The sequence below is a fragment of the Bidens hawaiensis genome, unplaced genomic scaffold (assembly GCF_021521415.1).
Source record: "Bidens hawaiensis isolate Kalapana, Puna unplaced genomic scaffold, B.hawaiensis_p1.1 tig00021821_1, whole genome shotgun sequence".
Classification (NCBI taxonomy): Eukaryota; Viridiplantae; Streptophyta; class Magnoliopsida; order Asterales; family Asteraceae; genus Bidens; species Bidens hawaiensis.
This window is the reverse complement of record NW_027493383.1, coordinates 363546-387621: the sequence shown is the minus strand read 5'-3', so window position 1 is coordinate 387621 and position 24076 is coordinate 363546. Positions and strand designations below refer to the sequence as shown.

At 32.3% G+C, this 24076-nt stretch overlaps 1 protein-coding gene, 2 long non-coding RNA genes and 1 pseudogene across 3 annotated transcripts; all 4 read left to right on the top strand.

Annotated features, from left to right (window-relative positions):
- Positions 1-1837: 1837 nt before the first annotated feature.
- Positions 1838-3758, top strand: LOC143564137 (uncharacterized). The gene is made up of 2 exons (XM_077051504.1): positions 1838-2291; positions 2331-3758. Exons 1-2 carry the CDS (start codon positions 1892-1894, stop codon positions 3221-3223), a joined length of 1293 nt encoding a protein of 430 aa, XP_076907619.1. The 5' UTR covers positions 1838-1891; the 3' UTR covers positions 3224-3758.
- Positions 3759-4874: 1116 nt separating this feature from the next.
- Positions 4875-6274, top strand: LOC143564136 (uncharacterized). The gene is made up of 3 exons (XR_013140796.1): positions 4875-4964; positions 5199-5728; positions 5815-6274. It is a non-coding gene; the product is annotated as an uncharacterized LOC143564136 (long non-coding RNA).
- A 573-nt stretch (positions 6275-6847) lies between these two features.
- Positions 6848-8327, top strand: LOC143564138 (uncharacterized). Its single transcript, XR_013140798.1, has 4 exons — positions 6848-7026; positions 7121-7568; positions 7659-7726; positions 8185-8327. It is a non-coding gene; the product is annotated as an uncharacterized LOC143564138 (long non-coding RNA).
- A 3830-nt stretch (positions 8328-12157) lies between these two features.
- On the top strand, positions 12158-13591 carry LOC143564146 (zeatin O-glucosyltransferase-like; annotated as a pseudogene).
- The last annotated feature ends 10485 nt before the right edge of the window (positions 13592-24076 follow it).

Genomic DNA, 24076 nt, shown 5'->3' with positions numbered 1-24076 from the left:
TCTTATCTGAAATACGCGCGTTAAAAAATTGTTTCTTTCATACACTAGTACAGAAGGGAGCAGAAGGTGCGATGGGTGAAAGCCAGAAGATGCGGCTCATGTCATTAACCGCACCTCTTGAAAATGTTTTAATTTTAAATATAAGTGAGAGCTGATGATGCGGTTGGGAGCCTATTTTAAATTTTTTGTAATTCTAAATAAGAGAAATAGCAGATGGTGCAGTTCAAAAATGTATATTATCAAATGCAAAAGGTGCAGTTCAAATGCAATAGGTTCCATTATTGTTCTTATTTTGTGAACGGCTATATTTCAAAATATATAGTATCATCTTTCCCTCCCACGGTTCACTCTCTAGCTTCTTCCTTCTTCCTCACTTCAAGCAATTAAAAGCTTAAAATTTCACATCTTAAATTTTGTTACTTAATTGAAGGTACGTTTTAGTTTTAAGAGATATTTTATATATGATATAGTTGTCATAATATGAATTTAAGATAACCTTATAGAAATACCTGTCTAAAATTTATCTAATAGAGATAAATTTTGGATTGTCCCATTTGGGACTGTTTTTTGAATATTCTATCTCATTAGGACGTGTATACATTTTAACGTGTTGGCTAAGTAAGAAAAAACGGTAGCTTTTACTCCTACTCCATCGGGTTTGCGTTTTATACGCATACTTGAGGAGTTAAGGAGAAATGCTGCCGATTTTTTCTTAAATAGCTAGCACGTTAAAATGTATACATATGAGATAGAATATCCAAAAAGTGGGTTAGGATCCACTACCTTAGAGTGCCGGTTTACATACATTTACATCACTTGTTTGTTTATTTTAATTTTCAGATGGATCGTGATGATTGGATGTACAAAGCTTTGCGACAGTCCGAAATTTACACGGAATGTGTTAAAAGTTTTCTTAGGGTTGCCGAAGCACATCGCGCTAATAAAGGAAGTCGGTCGATTTGTTGTCCTTGTTCCAAATGTCAAAACTTTAAGTATTGTAATGATACCAATGAAATAGAGGCACATTTGTTCGAAAATGGTTTTAAGCCTAGATACCATTGTTGGTCAAGGCATGGAGAATCACTAGCTGATTTTAGCATGTCATCGACCACTATTGATAACACATATAACAATGACTCATTAAACCTTAACGGTGATGATGAAAAATCAAATGACCCCATAGACGATGATAACCATTCAAATGATCCCAATGAAAACGTAAATGAAATGTTACATGACATGGAGACTGACATGGGTGATGCTGAAATTGAAAATTTACAACACCTGTTTGAAGATGCAGAAAAACCATTATATCCTGGTTCTAATTTTAAGAAACTTGATACAGTGTTAAACTTGCTTAACTTGAAGTTAAAAAATGGATGGAGTGATAAAAGTTTCACAGAGTTGTTAGTGTTTTGGCATGACAGGCTTCCAAGAGATAATAAATTACCAATTTCAACATACCAAGCAAAAAATTTAATGTGTCCGATGGGATTAGAGGTTGAAAGAATTCATGCATGCCCAAATAACTGTATATTGTATAGAAATCAGTACGAAAATAACCATAAATGTGTTATGTGCGGTGCATCAAGGTATAAACAGATAAACGATTCTGGTGACGTTGACGATGAGATGACAAAAAAAACGACCGCCTGCTAAAGTATTGTGGTATCTCCCTATTATACCGAGACTGAAAAGGTTATTTTCAAACGAAAAAGAAGCCAAATTATTACGTTGGCATTCAGAAGAACGTGTAATTGACGGAAAACTAAGACATGTGGCGGATTCACCTCAATGGAAAACCATTGATAACAAGTATCGTGAATTCGGGAAGGAGGCTAGAAACATATGGTTTGGGCTTAGTTCAGATGGGATCAGTCCATTTGGGACCATGAGTAGTCGCCATAGTACGTGGCCGGTTCTTTTATGCATCTACAATCTTCCACAATGGTTATGCATGAAACGAAAATACATTATGATGTCGTTGTTGATTCAGGGTCCGAGACAGCCTGGTAATAATATTGATGTGTACTTGTCTCCTTTGATTGATGACGTAAGAACCCTTTGGGATTCAGGGGTAAAGGTATATGATGCTTATAAGAAAGAACACTTTCAATTGCGTGCCATGATTTTCTATACAATAAATGATTTTCCAGCATATGGTAACTTGTCGGGATACAAGGTGAAGGGTAAGAAAGCTTGTCCTGTTTGTGAGAATGAAACAAGTTCAATATATTTAAAAAATTGCAAAAAACTTGTATACATGGACCATCGAAGATTCCTTCCGAGGGGTCACATTTTTAGGAATAAAAAAGTTGAGTTTAACGGAGAGGTTGAGCACCGAACGATGCAAACACGGTCCAATCCATATTTACGAGTTAAAAATACTGTGTTGGGGAAAAGATCTCGTGATAAGAAAGGAGCCATCTGGAAAAAAAAGTCAATCTTTTGGGATTTACCTTACTGGAAAGATTTAAAGGTAGGCCATTGTCTAGATGTTATGCACATAGAAAAAAATGTATGTGATAGCTTGTTAGGCTTATTATTAAATATTCAGGGTAAAACTAAAGATGGTGAAAAGGTCCGAAAAGACATGGTACTTTTATATAAACGTAGAAATCTTGCCCCGCAACAGATAGGTGACCGTGTTCTTCTGCCACTTGCTTGTTATAATACAACACTAGAAGAAAGAAGACAATTTTGTCAATGTTTACATGATATTAAGGTTCCATCAACCTATTCTTCAAACATTAAAAGATTGGTGTCGTTGAAAGACCGTAAATTGCTTGGAATGAAGTCTCACGATTGTCATGTTTTGATGGCACATATGATTCCTATAGCAATTCGTGGATTGTTACCTGATGACGTCCGAAATACAATCACAAAACTGTGTTTGTTTTTTAACAACATTCACTCAAAGGTTATTGATGTTGAACAACTTGATAAATGGGAAAAAGACATTTATGTTACCCTTTGTGAACTGGAGATGTACTTTCCACCATCATTTTTTGATATAATGGTTCACCTAATAGCTCACATCGTTCAAGAAATTAAGGCTTGTGGTCCGGTATACTTACGGTACATGTACCCTTTTGAAAGATATATGGGTGTCTTAAAAGGTCATGTAAGAAACCGTAATCGACCAGAGGGTAGTATTATTGAAGGGTATACTTCTGAAGAGGTGATTGAGTTCTGCAAAGGTAATGTTATCCTTAACATATGATATATATTAGTATTAATTTACAATATTATAATTGTTTTTTTTTTCACAGGCTATATGGAGGGTGTCGACAGTGTTGGTGTTCCTAAAACTCGTCATTCGGGTCGACTTGAGGGTCACGCGGTAGTTGGTCTTAAAGCAATCATCCCAAATCGTGAAGATGTACAAATAGCACATTTAGTGGTCCTAAAACACATGGCGTGTCTTGCTCCGTATGTTAATGAACACATGGAGATGTTACGGTCAACAAACCCGAATAAGGATGATATATGGTACATAAAAACTCAAAACAAAGAGTTATCGAGGTGGATGAGAAATAAGGTAAAAGAAATTGATGTTGATGAAACCGTGAAAAGATTAGGAGATGGTCCAGATTGTAGAGTTAAATCATATCAAGGGTACGACATTAATGGTTATACGTTTTACACCAGTGATCGAGATAAAAAGAGTGCCGTTCAAAATAGTGGAGTTACATTAATAGCATCAACGACCGAGCTCTACGGTCAACGTCGTGAAACAATGATAAAAATCGCCAAGGATTATTACTACGGAGTTATACAGGAAATTTGGGAATTGGACTATCATGATTTTAAGATTCCTTTGTTCAGATGTAAGTGGGTGAACAACCGTACAGGTGTTCAAGTTGACAAATATGGGTTTACACTTGTTGACCTTGCAACCGACGGCTATAGATCTGAACCATTCGTTATGGCAAAACATGTCACACAAGTTTTTTTTGTCAAGGACCCGAGCAAACCAAGATACCACATTGTCTTGCAAGGTAAACGGCATATTCTTGGTGTCGATAATGTCATTAACGAAGAGGAAGATGACCACTTTGATGATCTACCACCGTTTTCGGTTTTCGATATTGAACCAAGTGATTACGAGAATATGAGGCACACCACATACTTACGTGATGACATTGATGAGATTTATGTTGATGAAGGTTTGATATAGTCAGTTTATTAATATAATTTATCTTTATTTTTTTTTAAATTTTAATAACCAGTTTATTAATAATTTTGTTTTATGCAGAATAAACAAGAATGATGAAGATAAATAGACGTGTTTGATTATGAGTGTTAAGGAGACATTGTCGATTGTTTGTGTGATTTCATTTAAAACTTTTAAAAAATATGTGTTTTATTTGTTTGTTTTATTATGAGTGTTATATATTGTATATTGTTAAGAACCGAACCGAACCAAACGGTTTTAGAAAATCATAAAACCGAAAGTTTGGTTTTCGGTTCGGTTTTAGTCACAAACCCATCGCACCGAAAAAACCGAAACCAAACTTTTTTTTTCCATCAACCGTATTTTATTGTTTGTTTATAATTTACATAAATTAAACAAATTATTTACGTAACTTAAACACCACTAATGTTGTTTTAATAGCCATTTAATAAAAATGTTATCATTTACATAAACAAATTATATTTGGCTTTATATTATGCTGTACACCACAGTCACACCGCCAAATTCCAAGTCACCACCAAATTCCACCCCCAAAAGTCAAAAGTATTTGACATTCCCTCCAGTGATCTATATCCATTCAATTAGGCGCCAAACTATTCAGTACACCGCCAATCTATTCACACACCACCCCTAATTGCAAACCCTAACTTATCAGTAACTCATTCAACCCCAATCGGACCACCCACTGAAATAAGCCTCACCCACGACGAACTGTTGACTGAAATTGTACTGCTCGTCAGCCCTCTTTGCCTCTTCAACAAACACAGTAAGTCACATCTTCAGTTATTTTTGTTAATTGTTTAAGCAGTGGGGAACATGAACCAAAGTTATTGTTGTGTTTCAATTTCATTATTTATATGTTTGGGTTGATGTGGTTGTGAATAAATAAAGGGTTGTAGGTGGTCCTGGCCTGATATTAAAGTGTATTAATTGCACGTGTAGTAGTTTGTTAGATTATATTTAATTGCAAGTGTATTAATTTGACTTTCACTCACCATAGGTATGAGTAACATAAAGAAAACCTCACGCGGGATTGCTGCTTTTTTAACTAAAATTCCCGAGGATAAGTTACCTATGAGATTTGATAAAAATAATATGCCGCTACATGATGATCCAGAAATACTTGGCAAATTTAGTTCATTCTATGGGATGACGGTTCAACATTGCTTTCCAATTCATATTCAAATGTGCCAATTCGAAGACAAAGATTTTGATTACGTGTGGTCAGCAACGAAGGCACGTATTATATTTTTAACTTAATATGAAATACCTATAAATTATTGGTTATTATTTTAACTTGGTGTTTTTATTCTATAGCAATTTTGGAAGATTGAGACTGATGCGCCTAAAGAATATATGAGGAGGTGGGCTGTGAGACTTGGCACAAACTTTCGATCTAGGACTGCTACAAATTATATATATAATCCAGACCCTAGTCCTGATGCCCCGAAAGCTTATGAAAAATTTCCATTTATTGATGAAGAAGATTGGAAGTTGTTCGTTATACAAAAGACTAGTGAGGAGGCTATGGTATATTTGAATTGTTTATTAATATTAATAATATTACATGTATATGTTTGCATGTAATTAATGACAATTTGTTGATTTATGTGAAGGAAAAAAGAGAAAAAGCAAAAGCTAGTAATTCAAAGAGAAAAAACACGCCTAAGGTAGGACGAGAAGGCTATAGAGGTTTGAAACGAAAGCAAAGTATCATATGGCCCCAGCTTGAGGAAAGCTACCCGGGACTTAAAGGAATACAAAACTCACGTTCTAGGTTGTTTATAATGGGTCATGCAAAAAAAAAACAAAAAAACCAAGCTGTATTCACTTGATGATGATGGGATTGAGAAAGCTGATGCTTTGGTAAATGATTATGCTATTTAGTTATATGAAAATGAATTCAGTTTGATTTATTAATGTTATAGTTAGATGTTTTAACAAATGTTTTTTGTAGTATCGAGTCGAGCAAGTTATGATAGCTGATGGAAGCTATAATGAAAATAAAGAAGACCCGCTTGTTCGAGTTGTTGGACCCGAGCACGGCGGGCGATCAAGAACGGTGTCCCAGATCATAGGTAATGACTATACATATATACATATATTTGTTGCAAAAAATCTTTTGTACGCACATTCTAGAGTTGTTAATTGTTCATCTGTTATTCCAAAAAAATAAAAAATAAATAAAGATATATATTTTTGTTGTTATGATGCTTGCTGTTATATTTTGTTATAATAATGTTGCTATATTTTTGTTGGAAACAAAAAGTTGGTATGCTGCTTCTTGTTATAATAATGTGGCCATGATTTTTTTGTTAACCAAATTTTGCACATAATCCTCCCCTTTTATATATATATAAATTGATGAAATTGATATTGTTATAATGAGTTTATAGGCTACACTAAAGTTCATGGAGGGTTTTTTAAAAATGTGAACTATGGTAGAAACTCGATACGACAAGTGGACACGTGTACTGATGGACATGTCAACTATCCACCTATCATGGTAATATATTTTAATTGTTTGCTATATATATGTATATGTATATTAAAAATGTTGAATGGTCTTGCAAAGCGAAACCCGACGTGAGTTGCTAATAAACGTGGGTGACTCACTAGTGAAGGTGGCTGAAGGTAAGGTGTGGCCGACCATCGGTGCGGTTTTACATGGTAAGCCAATAATGGTAGATTGTGTCAAGGTTTCCGTGGATGGCATTGTTGATTCATATAAAGATTTTGAAGTCTACAATGTAACAAAAACAACAGAAGTTAATACGGTTGAGACGTTGGTTGGTCAAATCATTCAGTGGCCAAGAAAATCGATAAGGGTATATTTTTGTTTATATGTTTAAATTTATTTTAGTGTTAAAATATATTTTAGTGCATCAGTATTTACTAGAATATATTTTTGTTAAATTGTAGCTTGTGAACCAAAGGGCACCAAGCAAGTCACCAAGTTCCCCGAGAGTGGAGTTGAGTTCTTCTTCACCGAGTCATACAAGCAACTCGCCACAAATAAATGACAATGACAATGACACCGCGAACACTTTAACTTTATGTTCACAAAAGGTCAACCGATTTACTCTAATATATATTTTTTAATTTAGTTTGATTTGTTTATATTATAACAATTTGTTTGCTATTTTAGACTAATCAAGTGGGTCGTGTCTCCCCACAATTTCACAATGAGAACTTCACGAGCAGTTCATTTTATCAACTGGTAGCCGGCCCATTTACTCTCATATTTTTTGTTCATTTAGTTTGATTTGTTAGTGTTATAACAGTTTTTTTGTTAATTTAGGTTGATGAAGACAATTACGAGCCTGAAGTGGTAAAATCAAATCTCTTTGAAGATGGTTATTTAAATGCGGTTAGTTTTCAAAAACTGGTTTATATAACAATATGTATGTACACACACATATTTTTACGCAAGTACTAATGTTTTGATAATCGTATATAGTTAATATCTATGGACCAACAACAAATTGGTACAAATGCTTGAGGGCTGGACTGCTGAGGCATCTCAAGGTTAGCGCAAATTCTACCATTTTTAATGTTTGCTTATATCCAACGGCTCAAACCTAAAAGATAACTTGCTGTTGACTAAAATTGTCATAATTTGCTGACTTAATGACCCATTAACAAACTATCCTGAAATGATATTGTGTGCTAAAACCTGCAGTTTGACTTGTGAGAAGTCAGATCATAAAATATATGTTATGTGCTCAGTTTGCAATAACCTTGAAGCTTGTGACCCAAAATTGCCTAATACCAGAAATACCCTTGATAAGCAAACAACCGATTTGTTTGGAAATCAACTTTAATTTGAAGCTGACATATTTATTCGTTTATGTTCATTAATTAATGCTAGTGAACCGTTTGTTTATTTTGTTAGCGAACGAACATAAACGAACACTTACATTTTCTTGTCGAAAACACTTACATATTTTTAAGCTTCATTTTACTAATGTAATATGTTTTGTTAGGTGATTTCTATGGTTTGACTTGTGATAATAAAGACGTCGGTTCAAGTTGCAAGATTGAAGACATCGGTTCAAGTAGTTAGAATGAAGATGTCGTTTTTGAAAGTTATTATGTATTACTTTTACTTTTAACCTATATATATATATTTGTGACACAATGAAACTTTTTGTATATTATCATCTTTGGTTTTTCAGGAAATTCATACTTCATATTATGTTATTTATAATATTATTTGTTTTCTGGAAACTAAAAAAAAATAAAAAAGAATCAAATGGTGCGGTCACAAAAACACCATCTTTTGGATTGGTTCATATTAAGAGGGTTCATATTAAGAGGTGCAGTTCATATTTGGATGCAGCAGAAGGTGCGGCTCTCCTTTATATAAGCAGAAGATGCGGTTTGAAGAAGATGCGGTTGTATTTTAACAGATGGTGCGATGGTATAAAGTGCGGTCCTTGACCCGCACCTTCTAGGGAAATTAACCGCATCTTCAGGCCTCTTCTGTACTAGTGATATTTTCAAACCCCCCCTCCCCTTGTTTTTTCGTTATTTACAGATTAAATTTACTCACTGTATAACATATTTGAAGAATTTGCGCGAAAGAAATTTTCCAAGACTTGTTTTTTTAAACTTTTAGACAAGGGTTATTATGGCTTCCATCTTTTTATCAATACATTATATTAACATAATATCAAAATTGATTCAAAACTAGGAATCTAGGGCAACGTCTCAATTTGCAGATGTAAATAATGATATGATACGGATGATGTGTTAAAGTAAAAATGAATTGGAGAGGAAGATGGCATGTTGAAAGAAGATGAGGCCAGAGATGAAATGGAATGGACTTTAAAGGAAAAATACTTATCATTGTGGAATACGTAACACGTAGCTAGATGTCCATCTAAATCTAAAATTAATGAAAGCGGGCCAAGTTGTTTTAACAAGTTTCTTTAAACTTTGATATTAAGACTATCATCGATTCGACTATATATGACATTTTTAGTTTGTTTGCATTTAATATTGAGACTGTTAATTTTGTTTAGCTTTGTTTTATGTTTCTAGTTTTATTTTTAAAGTTTATTTAAAAAAAATTGTTGGGTTCTTTTTAATGTGATCTGATTACAAAATAAGAGGAAACAATTCATAATAAGTTGGTTAAAAAAAGTATAATGAGTTTATTAGTTGAACAAGAAAAATAATACTAGTAGTTCCAAGTTTGTTGATTTATCTATTTTAGTAAATACTTTTAGAATTTTCATCTATTTTGATAAATAGTTTCTCTCTCTTCCTCATTTAGATAAAAATAAACTCTAACAAAATGAGATGATATAATCCAAGTTATCCATCAATTAAATACGAGTTAACGATATAACAAATGTTTAACCAAAAACTTCAATTAAAGTGGTGAAAAGTTCAAAATGATTTAATTTGACAATAAAATAGGTTTGATGAAAATTTAATTCTGATATTCATTTTCAGTGAAAAAGTCTTATATGTTTTCATTTCTACAAAGAAAAAAAGATACATGCATTAATATTTTTGTAAAAGTAAACCATATATTAAAAAATAAGAGCATTATCCCTTTCTTCTATTACTCCAAACTATCAACTAAGTCTTCTAATTGTACTCAATAAACATGAAAATCTTGTGAATACGTTAATGTAGTTCGTAGCCAATCTTGTAAAAAAACTAATGACTTAACATAATTTTATGTGTTTCTTTATTCAAATATCTATAACCCTACCACCGGCCGATGCTAGAAGCTAACATGGATGCAAGATTAAAATTAGCATCTCCATAACATATCTAGCAAGTTTAGACAGAACGAAAGTTTCACCAACCTAAGATATCAAACGTATCATCTCCTTTTTCTTTTGAAGAATAAAAATGTTGCATTAGAATATAAAAAAGCTGCACAATAAGAATGTTGCATTTGAATATTAAGTGCAACACTTTAAAAAAAAAGTTGCATTATGCATTGAAAATGTGTATGAAATATATATTAGAATGCGTGCATGCAGCAACACAGAACCGTTTAATAAGCCACACCAAAACTACCTTATTAGGCCTTAATATGCACCCCACATAACCGCTTTATTAGACCACACTTCAAACTGTCTTATTAAGCTACATTAAATATAGTGGTCACTTATATGATTTTAGTAAGGCTTTTAAGGCGACTATATGGAACCGTCATAAAAGATTTTAGTACTATAAAAGGCGGTCATTGATCAAATATTGCGATGTCTTTTAAGGCGGTCGATTTGCCGCCATATTTGATTGAAAAACGTCATATTTGCTCATTTTTTTTGTACTAGTGGCAACTGCTTGGAATGCAATCCTCGATAAAAAGTTTCCTTAGGTCTAATGGAACTTTTTCAAGGCATAATGTTACATTTATCGGGGTTTCATTAGCTTCATCATCGCATGGGGTGATCCACATTCAAGTATAAACAATTTGATAGTGATGTCTCTATTTCTCTTGGAGGGATGAAAAAATTCATTTTGTTATGTTGTATTTTCTTTGGCATGTAGGCATAATAAAGTACCTAACAAATGTGTTTGGCCCGGTCTGTCAAGTTAAGTTGGATATCTTGTTGGTTTCATTGAACGAATAAGGGTTATAATTCGATGAAATTTTAAATTTCAAAACCGTAAAATATTTCTGGTTAGACAACCTCAATGGCTTGAAGGTTGACTAGAACGTTAATAAAGGTTGGATGAAGAGCAATGATGGATCTTATGCTACGATGAAATATTAACACCAAAGAGGGATTGAAGAGCAATAGAAAAAAAATAATGAAGAAGATGATGGTGTATAGTAATGCTATTTACAAAGTTAAGTCCAAAATGCTTTGGCGAGTGCCCTTTATAGTAAAACCGTCCAAAGTTTGGGAGGAAAGTTTGGCGTTTCCTCTCGTCAGAGAGCGGTATTAGAATGTCTTCAGGCTCCTCATGCTCAAGACTTTTTGACTGTCACCCCATCGAAGGGTTAGGCCAGCAAATGTCAGCAGTGGAGTACCGAGCCATTCTTAAATATCGTTTAATGATCCCCCTGTTCTCAGTTAATGAGCCCTGCTCGGTCTGTCGTAAGGTTTGTTTATATAATTTTGGTGAACACGCGGTTCATTGCAAAGAACTCCTGGGTTTAAATATACACATGATTTGGTCAATGAAGTCCTTTGTGATGTGTTAAAATGGGCGGGAATCTCGGCAAGAAAAGAGGCTCGTGTGAATTTATTGTCGGATCCGCGTGAAGGAATGTCTACTCTCCGACCAGTGGACATTCTTGTGTTTGGATGGGCGGGGGAAGCATGCTTATGTGGACATTACTAGGGTGTCCCCTCTTGTCGCGCTTAGGGACACCGGGTTTGTTGCTAGGCAGGTCGTGCTAAAGGCAGAAGCGGGAAAGATTGCTAAGCACGAGAAGACGTGTGTGGAGAATCAACACGCCTTCATTCCGTTTGCTTTTAATACATTTGGGTCTCTTGCCCCTGATGAAATTACGTTTCTAAAAAGAGTTCAGCGGATCGTGCATAGTAACTCAACGGCGTCGAAGAATTATAATTTTGTTTTCAGTAGGATTAGTTTTGTCATTCAAAATGGGTGACGACGCAGCTTGTTGCCCATTTACATGTCTATTTATTGTAATTGGATCTTTTTATTATCTGAATGAAATTGATTATCTTCCCCAAAAAAAAGTTAATAGTTCATAACTATTTCTGAATGACATTGATTTATCTTCCAAAAAAAAAAGTTAATAGCTCATAACTATTTCTGAATGACATTGATTATCTTCCAAAAAAAAAAAAAGTTACCTCATAACTATTTTAGTTGAGATATTTCTAATCACTTCAAATTTCAACTTTGATTTTTCAACATAAACGCTAACTTTGACTGCTCCTAATTGAGGGCAACTAATAATAATGATGTACTAGTAAAAATCAATACCATGTTTGTAAGCATTATATAAGTCAATCAACACACCAATTTGAATCAGTATTCAGTACACTTCTTAACCTGAAAACTCCGATCATGGGCAGCCAAACCGAAAATAGCAAGCCGCTCCCTTCTGCGACCGAAGTAGCGGTCGTGATGCTGCCGTTCGTCGCTCACGGCCATCTCAACCCGCTCCTGCAACTCTCCCGCCTCATCTCCACCTACAACATCCCCGTCCACTTCGTCACCACCACCACCCACCTCCAGCATCTCCGCTCCCGCCACCACCAATACTCCAACAACGTCCACTTCCACGGGTTCCCAACTCCACCCTTCACCTCTCCACCACCAAACCCTTCCAACCGCTTCTCGTCCCACTTAATACCCGCTTTTGAATCAACCATTCATCTCCGCCACCCGGTGGCTGAACTTGTAGCCTCTCTCTCCACCACTGCCCGGAGAGTGGCTGTTATTCATGACTTTATGATGTCGTATGCCGCCCAAGATGTGAAAACGATACCCAACCGCCGAGACTTACATCTTTAATCCCCTCTCTACATTCGACGTCTTCTGGAGGAAATGGGAGAGATTCGGCCGGCCGTTTCCCATGAACCCGGAGGTGCTAAACCGGTTGCCGTCGGAAGACGGTATTTTCGACCCAGAGTTTGTCCAATTAGTGAAGCTGCAGTACCCGCATGTGGGTTTCCACGTCGGAGAGATATATAATACATCAAGAGTCATCGAAGGTGAATATATTAAATATTTAGAGAGAGAAGAACTTAATGATAAAAGGAAAATTTGGGCAATGGGGCCGTTCAGCCTTGTTGACAAATCAGTTGTGACGGTTTCAACAAACCGTCACAAGTGCTTGCAATGGTTGGACTTGCAGCCGTCAAATTCGGTTATGTATGTGTCTTTTGGGACGACAACCACCTTTAGTGACAGACAGTTCAAAGAGTTGGCTATTGGGCTTGAGAGAAGCGGTTTATTTTGGTGGTACGAGCGGCAGACATAGGCGATGTTTCCAGAGATGAGGCTAAAATGTTGGATTTGCCGATGGGATTTGAAGAACGGGTGGAAGGCCGGGGGATGGTGGTGTGGGGGTGGGCCCCACATTTTGCGACTGGTGGGTTTATGAGTCATTGTGGGTGGAACTCAACCATTGAGAGTATATCAATGGGCGTGCCAATAGCCACTTGGCCTATGCATTCTGATCAACCCCGAAATGCGTTTTTGATCACTGATGTTCTTGGAATTGGAGTGGTGGTGAATGATTGGAAACATAGAGACGAGTTGGTATCGTCGGTAGTGGTGGAAGATGTTATTAGGATGCTAATTGATTCGAGGGAGGGAGGAGAGGTGCGGAAGAGGGCGATTAAATTGGCGGAGGCCGTAAAGAAATCGGTGGCAGAGGGTGGTGAATGCCGTAAGGAGGTTGATTCGTTTGTTTCCTACATTAACATAGATTGATGGCAATAGTTCTGTGTAAGGTATTTTTAAACGTTTAATTTGAGCTCCTTGTTTAGTGTGCTGGATACGTCCGTATAATGTACGTTTGATTAATTAAATAATGTATTGCTAACGGAGTACTAGAAGGGTGAAAAGTGTAACACCCCAAAATATCTCACGCTATCAAACATAAGCGTTTACTCGTGTTTTGTGTAATATGGCAATAAAAAATGGTGATAACTAAAAAATTTATGAAATTTAAGTTAGTTAACTAGACTAAAATGTAAGGTTGTAAAAAAAGGGTAAAGGTGATCTTTTAAATAACTAACTAAGGTATAAGAGCTGGACATGTACAAAAGCAAAATAGGCTTGATAAAACATAAAAATTCAGAGAACACACATGTGTATGTGGTGTTCGACATCGGGAAGAGAAAAAGAGGGAAAAACCTCTTTCTCATCCAACTTCCCAAAAATTGAAAGGCTAACTAGTGATAAAAACATTGCATGTGGGTGAATTAGTGATCAGCTCAACTTGGTGATCATAAGGTACGTCTTAAAATCATATCTGATGATAGTAGTGAAAGTTGACAAGAAAAATACTTGTAATAATTAGTAAATGGATTATGATCATATGATTAAATTGATAGTACATGAATGCTTAAATTCATCGTAAATGTAGCAATTGTGAAGCACTTGGCACAAATTACTTGTTTGTTAGTGTTTAAGTCTACTATGAAGTGGGTTTTAACCTTGAGATGAAGAGCCCCAATTTCATGAACAATATGTAGTGTATTAGCTTGTTGAATTGGCTTTTACATATAAATTGATTGTTTGTGAAAATTGAATGAAATTAGGATTAAATGAAGTAGTAGAAAGTTATAAACATTAACTAAATGTATATCTTAGAAATCATGCCTACAAGTTGTTTGATAAAATTAACCCTATAGCAGCCAAGGTTATATCGAGGGCAAAAGTTGTCGTTATTACCAGAGTTTTCTTGATGACTTTTCGTCGATATTGGGTTGGTCATACTTTTTTCACTTTTGGACTCTATCTCGACGACATGTCGTCGAGATATGTTGTAGCAAACATTTAGAGGGAATCCCAAAATATATGCACCAAGTTGGAACCCTATTTCAACGATATCTCGTCGCGATAGCCTGAATTAGCTTTTATTTTTATTATTACCGGTAGATAAATATATAAAAAGAAATAAACAAAATAAATAAACACACTATTGTGATGATATCTCCTCGCTATAGGTTAAATTAAATTAATGTATACTAGGGTATAGCCCGTGTTACACACGGGTGGAAAAACATGTCAACAAACATAATAAATTCAAACAACAAATTCAAGCAACACAAAACTTCTTCAAACTTTCGGACCAAAACGTTAACCATTTACATTGTCTAGATATTAAAAGTTAAAAGTTACAATAAGTTAATGTACACCGAACAAATAAAAAACATCAACAAAAGACATAAACATGTTCTTTCATATTAAACCACCGTCAACTTCTTCAAACATTCTACCAAAAGAAAGTCATTTTGCTTCACCAGCTGAAAATATAATAGAACAATAGCATCCAAATTAAATATATTATAATAAATAATATTATTATTAGAATAAACTGTTAAACTTCTTCTAATATTCTACCAAAAGAAACTCATCTTGAACACTTATTTTTTATTTTTGACCAATCTTGCAACAAAATTTTAAATCACTAACATTAATATTTTGTTAAACTTGCAAAACTTAAAAACGTTTTACAATAAATGAATTTTCAAATAACTTTGGAAAGATTGTTTAAATTTATATTGACTTTGGAATGATTAACTTTATCATAAAATCGGTTGCTAAATAAGTATATATATGTATGTGTGTGTTTGTGTGTGTGTTAAAATGAATATCAAACCCGAGCGGACCCATTAAAAAATATGTATTTAACTCTAAAAAGTTTTGAAATATAATTTGTTATTATGGAAATGTCAACCCCGATTTAAACTAATTTATTAACTGCTTAACAAAAATAGTTTGTAAGTACAATTAAGAATTTAATTTTTTCTTATTTGAAATTCAAAATTTTGACCACAAATTAAAACATAATATGATTAGATAATATTAATTTTTTTTAACATATTATGTATAGAAACTTTCTAAACATAAGTTTGAATATAATCAACCGGTTTATTGTAAATAATTATCTCCAAAAATAACATATTGATTATAAAAAATACTATTATTAGAATAATCATACACTGAATATTATAAATTAAAAAAATAAATTATATTCAAATAATCATGTCAAAAATAACCGATTGATTATAAAAAAGTATTATTAAAATGTATTATATTCTAATATTAAATATTTCCATGTTTAAGGTTTTTCGAAAATCAGTTAATATTTAATAATAATACATTGAGTAATTTAGGAATCAAATAATAACAATAATAAAAACATAATTTATTTCCTTAGTTATCGTTTTTATAGTCAAAGCTTTAAATATAATTTGAATTTCAAATTATAGTAAACAAGTCAGCTAATAACGGATTAAGTTAATGTACATTTATATTTTTAGAAATTTCTATAATAAATTATATTTGGAAGATCAATATTATACTTTAATATGTATTTTAAAGATCAATATTATAATATAGTAAATTTAGTAAATTTATAATTTAATAAATATTAATAAAACATTAGTAAATTTATAATTACTAACATTAATATTTTGTTAAATTTGCAAAACTTAAAAACGTTTTACAATAAATGAATTTTCAAATAACTTTGAAAAGATTGTTTAAATTTCTGTTGACTTTGGAAAGATTAACTTTATCATAAAATCGGTTGTTAAATAAGTATATATATATATATGTATATATATGTGTGTGTGTGTGTTAAAAGGAAAATCAAACCCGAGCTGACCCATTAAAAAAATATGTATTTAACTCTAAAAAGTTTTGAAATATAATTTGTTATTATGGAAATGTCAAATCCGTTTTAAACTAATTTATTGACTGCTTAACAAAAATAGTTTGTACAAACAATCAAGAATTTAATTTGTTCTTTTTGAAATTCAAAATTTTGACCACAAATTAAAACATAGTAGGATTAGACAATATTAATTTTGTTAAACGTATTATGTATAGAAAATTTCTGAACATAAGTTTGAATATAATAAACCGGTTTATTGTAAATAATTATCTCCAAAAATAACATATTGATTATAAAAAATACTATTATTAGAATAATTATGCATTGAATATTACAAATTAAAAAATAAATTATATTCAAATAATCATGTCCAAAAATAACCAATTGATTATAAAAAAAGTATTAATAGAATGTATTACATTCTAATATTTAATATTTCCATGTTTAAGGTTTTTTGAAAATCAATTAATATTTAATAATAATACATTGAATAACTTAGGAATCAAATAATAACAATAATAAAAACATAAATTATTTCCTTAATTATCGTTTTATAGTCAAAGCTTTAAATATAATTTGAATTTCAAATTATAGTAAACATGTCAACTAATAACGAATTAAGTTAATGTACATTTATATTTTTAGAAAATTCTAGAATAAGTTATATTTTGAAGATCAATATTATACTTTAATATGTATTTTTAAGATCAATATTATAATTTAGTAAATTTATAATTTAGTAAATATTAATAAAAAATTAGTAAATTTATAATTAAATTTCTGGAATATTAAAGATTAATATTATATATGAAACAAAAAATTTATAAACAAATTTATTAAACATTCAAAACAATTGTATTATTAAATCGAAGTTTCTGACTTTTGATAAAATTGAATCAAAATTGGCCGGAAAAAAAATCAAAAATTGGACGGAAATTATGTTTGTTAATATTTAGTAAAGAAAACAATAACAAATTGGACGGAAAAAAATTCAGAAATTGGACGAAAATTCACTTCTTAATATTTAGTAAACAAAACAATCGTTTTATTATATTCGAACAAAATGATGTGTAACACATGGAGGTAAATCAAATATGAAAAATAAACAACATAAAATTCAATAAACAAAACTCAAAACATACTTAGAATGATTTTGGAGAACGAAGTATTGTAGCCAATTCATGCAAAAAGAATACCTTCCTCCCATTTTGAAATCTTCATAGAGCGGCTTCGTTTGGTCAATTGCTTCTTAGGATTAGGGAAACAATATTAAAAATTAAATCACAACATAATTCTTGAAATCAAAATTCGATTGAGAACATAAGATTAGGGTTTTTCGTGGAGGAATTATGAATCAAACCTATTGATTATCTTGAGATCCTCAACGAAAAGAAATCCGATTGTGAAGAGATGATTTTTAGGGTATATCTTGGAGCGACGACGGAAAGATGTGAAGATGAATTCGAATCTAGTCAGATGGCTTCTTAGATCCGCGATTGATTTGAACAGATTAATCGTGAAGAAGATTTGATGTTGTTTGGAAGTGTTCGTCAAGAAACTGGTAGCAGAGGATGGTGGTTTGATTTTGAGAGGTTTAAATATGAATGTTATAATCTAATGAGAAATTGGCAAACGGGTCATAGGGTTATAAACCACAAATCCGGGTCCTTGTCTTTCCTGAATTTTTTAAGATTTGTTATTAAAATAAAAGAGTTTATTATGTGGTAATTGTAAAAATGGTAATTGTCCACATGTCATCTAGATAGCATCTTATGTGGATGCCCTAGTTGAGTGTCATGCATACAATTGTATTGCTTTAATAGTATTTTAAGATTTTTTTTATTAATATTGGAAAAATAACAAAAAGTAGACTACTTAAAAAAACTTAATCATTTTTACTTTCTACTTTTGTTATATGTGCATGTATTAATTTTCATTACTAATAATTTTCTTATGGTATTGTATACGTGTCGTATGTTTGTGTCTGTAGGTAGGTACGTACGTATGTATTTATATGTCCATGTGTCTTTGTATGTATGTATGTATGTATGTATGTATGTATCTGTATGTATGTATGTATGTATGTATGTATGTATGTATGTATGTACGTATGTATGTATGCATCTATGTATGTATGTAGGTATGTATGTGTCTATGTATATATGCATATATTTGTCTACGTGTCTGTGTATGTATGTGTCTGTGTGTCGTATGTATGTCTACCTATGTATGTATGTAGTGACCGATCCATGAACTTTTTTCCCAATGTTCGGTTTCATTTGATGGTTCAGATCATTTCGACAATATTTTTCACATAATAAAAATACGATACAATTACAAAAGACAAATGTCGCCATTAGAAACTAAAAAATACATGATAAAAATACGATGGTTTTCTCAAATTTAAACAATGTTAACTGTCTAATTTAATTAACTAATTTCAACATACTAGCAAAATTAACCCAACGTTGCAGCGGAAATTGAGTCTTCGTCTTGTCGTTACTCGATATAGCAACTTATAAAGAAAAAATACAGCCACTCAGATATGGAAACTTATATCAAGTATTCAAATGAATGATGGTAAAGCGTTGTTTCTTTTTTCCCTTCATTATTATAACAATTTTAGTCCCTGCTTTTTATATTATAGTCACATCCTTAATAATCTAAGTTGAAAAACTAGACGGCAGAGTAATAAAAGAAAATGATAGATAAAAATTTTAGAAATCCACTGGGAATGTGAATTTAATATGGGCATTTATTATAGGAAGCAAGATCAATACCACTGGACCATGTTTCTATTTTGGATATGGGTTCACTTATCATTTATATGCATAGGGTTCACTTTCATATTTTTTTATTAGCTTCTATATAAAATACGAAACTCAATGGGTTCCTGTGAACCCGTACTTAAATGCAGAGATCCGCCCATGTATGTATGTATGCATGCATGCATGCATGCATGTATGCATTATGTATGTATGTATGTGCATGCATGTATGTGTCTATGAATGTATGTGTATCACTGTATGTATTTGTAAGTGTATTTATATGTGTATGTATGTGTATATGTATATTTATACACATAATTTTTATTTTATTATTAATATAAGAACGAGTATTATTAATATAATTGTCATTATCACTAATTTAATTAATGTATATAAAGAAAAAAATATTAAAAAAAGCTCATAGTGACGGCGTGTCTTCACTAAAGGTAAAATAAACCACTTATCATTTAATTTATAATATTGAGTGATAAATAAATAATAAATAAATAAACGAAATTGACCTATAGCAATGACATGTCCGCGGTACTAAGTTTGGCGGCGTGGAGGGAAATTTTTGCCGCGTCATTGAAAATTTCAAACTCTTAATAGTTGGCCTATAACGGCAAAAAGTCCTCGCTATAGGGTGTTCCAACTTTATATTCTATTTTCTTTCTCATTTATTTCTCATAGTCTCAACTCCACTCCTCCAGTGCCACTGCCACCGCAACCGACGGTAACTTTCACCATCTGTCGTCCCATCTCCTTCGTCGTTGATACCCCGACCAAAGGCGGAACATGCTGGGGCGTAACGTATCGATTGGACAGTAGCTCAAAAGACACTAATTAAAGTGACAATAATTATTTAATTCATTAATATCAAAACAAGTACACAAATTCAATAAACAGAACAATTACATCATATTTATTGTTTGGATAAATATCCTAAGGTAAAAACTAATATCTTCAATCTTGATCAATGTAAATTACTTGTACCTGTAGCATGTATAAAAATAAAGTTTGTCAACACGAATGTTGGTGAGAGTACATAAGTTTTAGTTGAGATATATATATATATATATATATATATATATATATATATATATATATATATATAGATAAATCACAATTCATATGTAAATGATGAATACAACAATTCTAATGAAAATGTAAGCAACTAAATAGATGTGGACCCGTTCTTATTGATACGAAATCAATGTACTTGGGTAAATGTATAATCATACTAGATGAGGATGGAATACCAACCACCAAACATAAAATAAACAATTAAGTACATAGAGCATTATCATAGAGCATGCAATAATCACACATAAACATATATTGAATTGTGTTTTGAGTAGATGTGGAAATAAACATGTGTAATTTAAATAGGGTATACATGTCACCCCTAAAATTTAAAAGATGAAAAAGGGGGATATGTAAACTCACCTCGATAGACGAACAACAATGATTTAGATAATGAGAAGATGAGAGAAGTCACGCGCGAATGTTAAAGCCTAAGAGAAACGAGAGTAACGAGTACGCTTAAGTCAAGATTCACTAGTTAAAGAATATCAATATAATATAATAATATATATTTAAGGATTTTCATTATATAAAACAAATATTTTAATTTATGAAAAACATAACTCAATAAATATTAGTTGTAATTTTACTTGATTAAAACATAAATCATTAACTTATAATATAGATATATTATATAAGCAAAACACATCTTTAACAATATTGTTAGTTTATTAATTCGCTTAAAAGTACACTATAATACTTTATTGTATAAAAATATTATATATCTTAAAAAAATTATAAGTTTGTTAAATATATATAAAGTTTACCTTATATATATATAAAACCATTAACATTAGTTTACATGATATTATATATACGTACATATACATATATGAATAACTAACTACACATACACGTACATATACGGACGAGTGACTCGAGAGAACACAAGTTCAAATAATCGATTCTTAATAAAATAATTTATTTAATTATTATTATTATTACATTAAATGAATTTGCTTAAAAGGTTAATTACTTAAAAAAATAAAACTAAAAACGGGATGGGGAGGCTTGAACCTGCGCCCCAACTCATCTCGAGTCTTAAACAAGCTGCACGAACCAACTGAGCTACTCAGTAACTTGTTTAATCCATGAGAACCAGATATTTTATACACACGAACAACACTACCATATGAACTAAGAACCCTAATAAATCAAATTGATTAAACCCGTTGATAATCGCTCAATTAACCATAGGGTTAATTTGCAGCAGATCATGACAACAAGAACCATATAATTAGTTACCTCAATTGATTATTAAACGAGTGCGAATCGGCTTCACAACTAGCGGCCAAAACGGGATCTAGATGAGGAACTTGCAGGTCACGATTACCCAATTAACAGTGAGGATGGTATGTGTCCATTTAATTGCATTTTAGACAAGTATATATAGAGATTAGGGACGAGTCTAGGTCACGGTTCGTTAGGGTGTGAATAGATGTCAGTTAGTTGTCAATTAACACAATTAAAGTATTATTTGGACGCGTAAATTAACGATTGACGTGTATGTATATGACCAAATCCCGTGATTTACGCCTTAATCCATGGATCATGAAGCAAAAACAAAGGGGGGGTGGCTGCTCATGTCGACGGGAAAAGGGAGAATGAGGGAAAGAGGTTTGGTAAGTTTGACATAATTGGTCCCTAATCTCTAGTCGTGGATTCAAAGTGGTATCAAGTTAGTTAGGGGGGGGGGGTATTATTGCATAGAAATTATAGTAATTATCAATAAATAAATAAATAAATAAACATAATATATATATATATATAAACTTAAACGAAGGCGGGAATTAATACGAGCGTCCGTATAATATATGAGGCAAAAGAAAGAAAAATAAAATAAACGGGTCGGGTTTCGGATTTGAAAAGTAACGATTGTTACAGTACATATTCTTCCAAATCTACATTTTAATGTAAAGAAATAGAAGATGCAAATTTGATTTAGAGGTCAAATTGATTGTTTGTTACATTTCAACCGGTTTTTAACAAGTTTTAATGTCACTTTAGTTGGCGTAGGCTATAAGTGATGAACAACATGAGAGATTAAACAACTTAACATTGCCATTAATAACAACTTAATACTCATTTTCTAGAGGTGGCAATTTGCTTATGGAGATGTCAAGCAGCTGAAAAAGAGGAAATGGGGTTGGCGCTATGCAGCTGTGCACCGAGGATAAACACAAGGGTATGTTCGTAAAAAATTTAAGATATGGCTGAAAATGTCATTAAACTTTATAAAATTGGGCTTGGCTCGTTTATTATTTTTTATATTATTCAATTACTTATATTGGTATGTGTATTAGGGGTTGTCTGGGTAAAATGTTTGGGTCGGGTTAATCTAGTTAGCGCTTCAAGAAATCTGACCTAAAGACCGACCCGTTTATGAATGGATTGTTCGGGTTTCGGGTGAAGCGAGTCGGGTTTAAACAAGTTGGGTTTTTGGTTGGTTTTGGTCCTACTTCAGCCTGCTAGTTGCTGAACATTTTACTTTTTGTTGAACATTTTAGTTTGACTTCATCTCATTTAGTTTTATTGTAATTTATCATCTTATTATACATATACTTGGTCTTCTATGGCTAATGACAATGGAAGCATGGCCAAATCATTAGCAGGTAATTGTCACATTCTATCCTTCTGTATTGTAACCTTTTCTTTGAGCTTTATTCTTGGTTAGAAATCAATTTGGTTTCATACATTTTTCTTTGTTTTAATTGTTGATGAAACGTACACCTAACTTTTTTGATGCATTATGTGGATCATGATAGATAATCAACTCATCCTCATTAATAATTTACATGAACGCCTATATCATTGCAAGCTTAAACTAAAATCAAGATTTTAGTACTTAATTTTTTGGATTTAGGCATTGATTTATATGTATGTCTTTGTATGTGTTAGACTCGTTAACGTACATAATTTACTTTATATATAGACTTATGTTCTAATCATCTCTATGTCTAAACTAGGGTCAATTCGTTAAATTTCTCGCCATCAAAAATCAAGTAAGTGTTTTACCCTGTAAACCATTATATATTTATGATTAGGTATATATGCTTGTTCATACCATATATGGCTTTATTTATTTTATTGTATTAGATGGAAGGTCGATACTCGTGATCAAGAGAGGATTGTGGTCAGCTTCTTGTATGTATAAAACTCTATACTTTTGATTATCTTGAGAACGTTTGTATAAGATGTATACTCTTTTTGTCTTTTTATTATTTTAATACTTATTCTACTTTTATTAGTTTTAATAATTTTGATAATTTGGTTGAAAACCCCGGTAAATAATTTTTTATTTTTTTTTTTAATTTTGGTCACCGTATCTCGAGGTCATGTCATTGAGATAGGATTTATTAAAAAAAATAATTAAACCGTATCTCGACGAATTGCCCTCAAAATAGGGTAATTAAACAAACAATTAATCATTTTTTAATCACCCTAAATTGAGGACATGTTGTCGATAAAGGTGACTTTATATCGACGATTATATCTCGGCGACAATTTTCAGCTATTACGACAATTATGTAGCGACAACAGATATATCGACGACAAGTCGTCGAGAAAGGCTATATCGAGGACAAACATGGCATATCTCGACAACATTTGTCTTCGCTAAATCCCCGTTTGTTGTAGTGCTAGGGGTTTACTATAGAATCTATTGCGCTATATTACACAATCATATAATTTATATACCGACAAATATCCATTTTTTAG

What these genes read in the sequence shown, in the direction of transcription:
- LOC143564137 (XM_077051504.1), top strand. Translation starts at nt 1,892, where the DNA reads ATGAGTAGTCGCCATAGTACGTGGCCGGTTCTTTTATGCATCTACAAT. An exon ending in TCGAAGATTCCTTCCGAGGG is followed by an intron (nt 2,292 to 2,330) that starts GTCACATTTTTA and finishes AGTTTAACGGAG; the next exon opens with AGGTTGAGCACCGAACGATG.